Genomic DNA, 6,989 nt, shown 5'->3' with positions numbered 1-6,989 from the left:
CTTGCACTCAGATGTTTTGTGTTTTTGACTGCATCTAGAGCACAAATTCTCCACATTTGAAATATCTTAAAACATTTATCGCGGGAGCAACTGAGCACCGATCGAACCCTACATTTACATTTTTCGCACTCAATAAATTGTTATATGTGTCAAGATCTACTTCAATTACAACATTAAACTTGTTATATGTGAAGCGTGGATTTTCATACGTATTTATTATTTTCACATCTTTAATAGCGATGCCTTCATTTTGACTTTTTTAATAGTCAATGAAGACGTCGGAGGAATACTGGTCACTCATGCCCACTACTTTTAATTTCGGCATCGACGTGGGAACGACAGCTCTTTGATGTTCATTCCACTCTTTTTCATTGATAGTATTTTTCATCTTTCCCAATTGTCGCAGTAGGTTGTCATTACAAGGTAAAATTCGCTGAAATTCTCCGTATTTGAATGTCGTGAACGTGAATATTTTCGGCACTGATTCCATTGATGATAACTAGAATCAAAATTTCACATCAATGCTCAATCAAAATTTCTTCGATCGAATCGAAGCTAGAATCGGTATACAACCCGTCAAATTTATGCAGAATACTCGAGAATACGATATAACTGATAATAAACAGTATCGTACTGGAAGCAGAACTGTCTCTACCGTTGGTTGAAAACACTGCGGTCGTCCGTACTTATCTCAGCGTTGAATCACTGCAATCCAACTCAAATGTTCAAGCAATTCTGCTTTGTCGTTCGACCTATCCAAAACGTCCGTTTTCTACGTGCAGAAAGACGAACTCAAAAAAAAACCGAACCCACAACCGCAGCAGCAAATGCTTTCCAACCTCAGACCGACACAATCGATCATCCATCTTCTTTTCCATCGCCACTCGAAGCAGCGGTTAGCAAAAAAAAAATTCTCTTCGATTTTCAAACATTCCAACCCACCGAAAGGCATCACGATTTGCGACAATGCCAGGCTTTAAAACTGTCCCCATTTCGCCACCATTCCATTGCATCACCACCACTGCCGGGTCTTCTCGCGCAAGATAAAAAAAACGGTGCTAGGCAGGCAGCTACCGCTACGCTGTCAAACCTCATTACCGTCCCCGGACTGTGTGGACTGTAGATGTGGACGTGTCCGCGTTCATCCCCGCATGCGCCATCGGAACGGATCCAGCAGCATCGTTAGTCCTGTCGCGAGTACCACCGCCATTCACAGCAACGAAAACGAGAGCGGATGGAGGAAGATCGCAGCGCAGCAGACGGGGGAAAATCATCCCGTCGGGGTGTCGGGGCGAAGAGAAACAAACACAACAAGAGAGGACGACAATGGTGGCGAGGAAGCGAAGGGAGGGGAGGGGGTGTAGGGCGGAAACCGGTCGATCATCATTCTGTGGTAGAAGTAAGAAAGCTGTTCAGATTTCAACTTTTTGCATAAGAGCGATTATTATTTTCATTTGATTTTTTCGTGGTTTTCCATCATTTTTAACCAGTTTTAAATAATTAAATTATCATAATTTATACACAATTGGTTTGCTGTTTGTTTTTCTTCTGTTATCCCTCTCTGTCACGACTATTCCATGCCTGTGTGTTCAAGACGCACAGCTACAGTATGTGCGTGTGCTCTTTTTCCACGTTTTAAATTGTTTTTTTTTTTCCTAAAGAATATGTACAAACAAAGATACGACTGTCCCCGTTACAGGTTTTGGGGGGGGGCGTTTACATAAGACATAACTTGCGATTCTTTGCCTTCTATCTGCCCTTCCTCTCACTAATATTTTTTTTTGTTTTGTTTCGGTTACTTTTGGTATAATTTTTAATTTCAATACAATTTTTGCTTAATATTTTTCCAACGACTTTTGTTTTTTGTTTCGCTATGTTTTTCTTATACTTTTTTTTGTTTGTTTTTGTTTCATTAAAGCATCAACATAAATTCCTCTTCCCATCCAGTACAGAACGCAAAAAGGTAAACGAGAGGGAAGTGAGGGGGAGTGTGGCGAAACAACAGGAGAAAGCAAGATTCTATAGTTAGGAGCCTATCAATGGTTAAGTCGTCGTGAGGAAATCCTATAGACACTTATTCGGGAAAGAATCCCTCGTACGGATAAGGTTCACTGCGAGAGAGGAATTACGATAGTATTTTTTTCTAAGTTTTGCCTCCATCTATAATGTTTTTGGACGCTACTCTTTTGTTTAATTTAACGGAATTTAGACAGCTGTAATAGAAAAACGAGTGGCAGTAAGGGAATAGAAAACAAAATTAAAAAAAAAAAAACACAAAAATGATCGACTACTATTATAATGAACAAGAAAATATAGACTGAAACTAAAAACGTAACAATAGAGTTCGAGAGCAAGCATTAAGTTCTGCAGAATGTATCTAATGTTTTTTTTTTCTTAATTTTTTTCGTTAGCTTCCTTTGCATTTGTTACTTTTATCTATACTCTCTGGAAATCAGTCCTAATCCCTCGGTTTGCAATCAAATCGATGAGAGTTACTTTGCATGGTTGTGAATGTGAATGTGTGTGTGTGTGTGTATGTCTGTGTATGTGTGTGTGTGTGTGGGTGTTTCTTCCGTGAGTGTACGTTATTAGCGAGGAGATGAGTGTCGGAACGAAGTACTGGCAGGAGAATAACTGTTTTTATAATCCAATTAATCCGTGAAAGCACTTGGAAAAGTTGGCAGAAACAACTGTCGGTCCTCGATGGGGCTGGCGCCTCGGTGAAAGCGCGCGGACATCCTCGTTTATGCTGCTCGGTGAAGTCGGAGCTCTCGAGAAACACCCCCGGATTTCGCGTCAACCATTAAAAAAAGGAACTGCTGCTGAGGATGCTGATGAATATTGATGAGGGAAGCGAAGCTGCTTCTCCCGGATGCTGCGCCGAGTACACACACAGACTTCAACGCATTAGTCACTGGGACAGTCGGGGGAATGTTGACGGTAATCCATGCTGGCGGTGGCTCCAAACTTTCCTACTTGTCATTTTTACACGATAGCCTCCGGACGAACTTCATATTTTTAGCTTTTGTTTTCCGTACTTTTTTTTTTTGCGGACTGATGAGCATCACACGGTAAACTTCAATTTTTTCTGCGATTCTGGATTTTTCAAACTTTTTCTTCTTTCTTCGCTGCTGCAGTTTTCATCGGCTCCGTTCATAACTTCCGGCGGCAGTTCTAAACATTTGTTTTGCTGTGTATTCTTGCATTCACTATGTTTCGCATGACTTTCTTTGGAACACATATTTTTTATATATATAGCGATATTTTTTTTCTTAACTTGTATCCTATTTTGTAATTATTATTTTCTTTACTATCTTTCGAAGTTGCTTGGAGTAATACTACTATCACATTTAAATGCAACGAAAAAAGTTGCTCGATTATACTTTTTATACATTTTGCCTTCATGTTCTTCGTCATTATAAGACACAAACAAAGAGATTATAGCAATGATTAATCATTAATAAATTATTACTTCTGCTTCACATTAACTTTCATCATTTCTTTTTTTTTCATCGGGGTCGATTCTCTCTTTGCTCTGCGCATTAAAATCACACATTGTAGCACGACACTTGCTGCATCTGCGGGAATGCTGGAGTCATCAGCGGCGGAAACGAGCCACCCATCGAGCTGGTCATCATGTACGGATGCAGCCGATGGGACGGCCGCTGATGTTGCCTATATTTGCCCACGAAAAGACCCTTGTCTGACGGATAAACGCCGCCGCCGCCACTGCTGCTGTTGTTGTTGGAGTTGCTGTGATGGTTATTGTTGATGGCCGTGGTACGCATTAGCGAGTGACCGGAAGTCAACATGCCACTTCCAGCGGCGCCCATCTTGCTGCACGCCAAATGCTCCGGCCCAGCTTGGTAATCGCGGGGTATCGCGGCCATTGGACTTTTTTCCAGCAGTGCCGCCGGGTCCCACAGTCCGCTGGCAGTCAGTCCAAGTTCCGTGCTATTATTGTTGGTAGTATTATTGTTATTGTTGTTGTTACTACTATTACTATATACACCACAGCCTCCAGAAAGCATAGCGTCGCGTTTGCCAACAACCGACGGGTTGCGATACATCGTTGCCGACGGTTGATAGTTGTTGTTACTGCCGGTAGTTTGCGAAGTGTTGCCACCCGCCAGTAGACTAGCGTTCGCTTTGATCGGTAACGATTCAGGCCCAGCCTGGAAATCACGAGGCACTGCGGCCATTGAAGTCTTTTCGATATCCCATCGGGGAGCGGATGGTAAGCCACCCTCCAAACTGCCGCCGCTGTTGAACGCAGCGCAGCTAGCAGGCATCAGATTCTGTTGCTGCTGGCCAGTGCCGGCGGCATTTGCGTGCGCCATCTGAGGCATACCCGTATTACTACGCTTAATGGCTTTTGACTTGCTGCTGCTGCTGTTGCTGTTGCTGTAGGCAGTTTGATTGGCTAGGTTGACTTTTCCGTAGCTCCGGACAACCCCGTCGGGGCCCATATAACGGCTCCAGTCTGAGGTATTTGCTAGTTGCTGTTGCTGCTGCTGCTGATGACTTTGTAAGTTGTATTGATTTGTGGTTTGCTGCTGACTGGTTAAATGTGACTGTTGCTGCTGTTGATGAAGCTGCTGCTGCTGAGGCTGTGGCTGATGGGTATGATGGCGATGATGTTGAGATTGAACATGCTGTGACTGCTGCTGCTGTTGCTGACTGTTCGTCCCAACAGGGTAGTGAGCTTGTTGGGATCGCTGCGCCATTTGGCGCTGTACGTACTCATCGATCTGCTGCTGCAGATTCTGGTGATGGTGCATACTGCTGTTTTGATGACTAGACACCACAACGTGCTGTTGTTGTTGCTGTTGTTGTTGTGCCTGTTGGGAACTAGATTTTGAGCTACGTCGACTCAATGACGACGAATCAACAACATTGGCAACAAGTGAATTAGAACTACGAGATGAATTTGGCATATTGTTTACGAATGGACTCCGCCGCTGGCTTTCCATCTTGCGGAAATAGCACGGGTGTATCATCAGCAGCGGTTCCACTCGAGCCCCCACCGGGGGCTTCGCCTGATTTGGTAACTCGTACTCCACACTGCAGTCCACGTGCAGGGGAATGCTGTAGTCCTTCTGGGCCATCGGCGTAGCGCTGGAGAGCCGCGACGACACCGGCATGTGATGCAACTGAGCCTGCTGCTGGTGCTGCGACATTCCCGACGACGACGAAAGGTCGTAGTTTGGATAACACGCTGCCATTGCCATCCTGCTGCTACTGCTACTGCTGCTCACGGCGTTGGTAGTATTGATTTTATTCCACTCCAACGTTAAGCCCCGATGTGGTATTCAAACCACTCTTCACGGGTGAATGACACTTTACTTTACACACCTCAACCACTTTTCATTGGAATATCAGCTGCTTGTGAGCACACACTCCAATTAACCACACATTTGGCACCGAATTTCAACAATATGACTTTTGCTTCGAATCCAATCGATATGCTTCAACTTTATGTTCCAAACACTAGCATTTATGGTGCCTTTTTTTAGATTCTTCCTTTTCTTTATAATCACTAGTTTACACTTATCAGGAACATTAATCCAACAAATTCCAAACCACTGCGCTCTGTGGTCTGCGGCTTCTGCGGCAGCGAACTTTTGCGTGAGTCGGCAAAGTTGGCTGCTAAAACTCAGTCTTCGTGAAATAAAGTGGTGCTGATAGTTCGAACGTTGGCCTCGTAGAACTGAGACTCCGGCTGCTGCTATTAAATCTCCTGTTCTGCGATGCTTCTCGTTCTACACAGCTCAGTCTTCACTATATCGGGAGGGTAGCAAAAACGGAAAATTTTTGCCCGTTTTTATTTTCCCAAAAATGTTGCGAATCGCCCAATAAACATAAACACGATTCTCTTGCTTGCGATCACTTGCTGCTGCACTTTAGAAACCCACAATCTTTTCGCCGGAACACTGATTGCCTTGTGCCTTAAAGACTAATCAGCCACCCAGGCTCCTTTCCACTTAGGCACGGGATGCTTGCTGCAGCTTTAAATCCACAGTGACCTGATTTTGACACATTCACATAATATCGATTTTCTTCTCGTCTTGCCCAACACTCACACGCGCTAGAGCCGCGGCTGCTCCTCAGCTATAGTGCCCGTGTTCCCGTTTGGCGATATCGGAGCCAACTCTCGTCGAATGGCCGCCGTCCGACCGTACGTTCGTTCTTCTCGGTTCACGATCTTTTTCTTACTTGCGCGAGACTGCTTTGCCTCTTCCCGGATTGAATAACACTGAAATCTCTGTTACTGTCCTCGTCTGCTGCTTTGGCTTCTTCTTCTTGTTACTTCCCGATCGGTTCTCACTCTCGCACACACGATGTTTCGTCTCTTTCCAGCCCGACCCTTCTTACTGAATGGGGATGGGTTGTAGTTTTTTTTCTCTCTTTTGTTAAGCTGTTAGAGCTCTACGCGGGATTCCTTTCCTTGAATGTATGTTTCTTCTTCGGGCGTTAAGCCTCGACTGACGATTGAATGCCGTTCGAAGCGCACGGGCAGCACAATTCCGGGGTTCCAGTATGCACGAATGCGCACAACGACAGTCTCTTTTTGCTCCCAACACTCTTTCACACACTCGTTCTCCCGAACTTCGTTTGTCGATGTGTTGGTTCACCCAGTGCTTGCAGAATATCCTCTTTTGTGCACGCACTGGGCGGATACTTCGTACCGACAAATCACACTGTTTTTGTAGATTTTATATTCAAATCCAATAGTAGGTAGCGCTAACATTGGTTTCATACCTGTGGAAACCATTCTACCGCCCCCAGCTAATCACGACTCTGGAGCCAATACCTAACATTCCTCTGATTTGGCAGCACAGTGCGTATCGACCAGAACCGGTTCCGCTCGCTTCCGTCACCCGAACGAACGAAAATGACGTATCACGGCAGACTTTTGGGAATCCCGCATGGTAGTGTGCGTGTAACAACTTGCCCAACATTGCAATGGTGGCCGCGACGACGACGAC

The 6,989-nt window shown here is 44.8% G+C and overlaps 1 protein-coding gene across 1 annotated transcript; it reads right to left on the bottom strand.

The window, feature by feature from the left end:
* Positions 1-1,417: 1,417 nt before the first annotated feature.
* On the bottom strand, positions 1,418-6,504 carry LOC129762053 (centrosomal and chromosomal factor). Its single transcript, XM_055760033.1, has one exon. It carries the CDS (start codon positions 5,229-5,231, stop codon positions 3,549-3,551), a length of 1,683 nt encoding a protein of 560 aa, XP_055616008.1. The 5' UTR covers positions 5,232-6,504; the 3' UTR covers positions 1,418-3,548.
* Between the last annotated feature and the right edge of the window lie 485 nt (positions 6,505-6,989).

This window comes from Toxorhynchites rutilus, chromosome 1 (assembly GCF_029784135.1).
Source record: "Toxorhynchites rutilus septentrionalis strain SRP chromosome 1, ASM2978413v1, whole genome shotgun sequence".
NCBI classification, from domain to species: Eukaryota; Metazoa; Arthropoda; class Insecta; order Diptera; family Culicidae; genus Toxorhynchites; species Toxorhynchites rutilus.
The sequence above is the reverse complement of the archived record's forward strand: the minus strand, read 5'-3'. Positions and strand labels throughout refer to the sequence as shown.

Coding starts and splice junctions, on each gene's coding strand:
- LOC129762053 (XM_055760033.1), bottom strand. CDS start 5,231: ATGGCAATGGCAGCGTGTTATCCAAACTACGACCTTTCGTCGTCGTCG.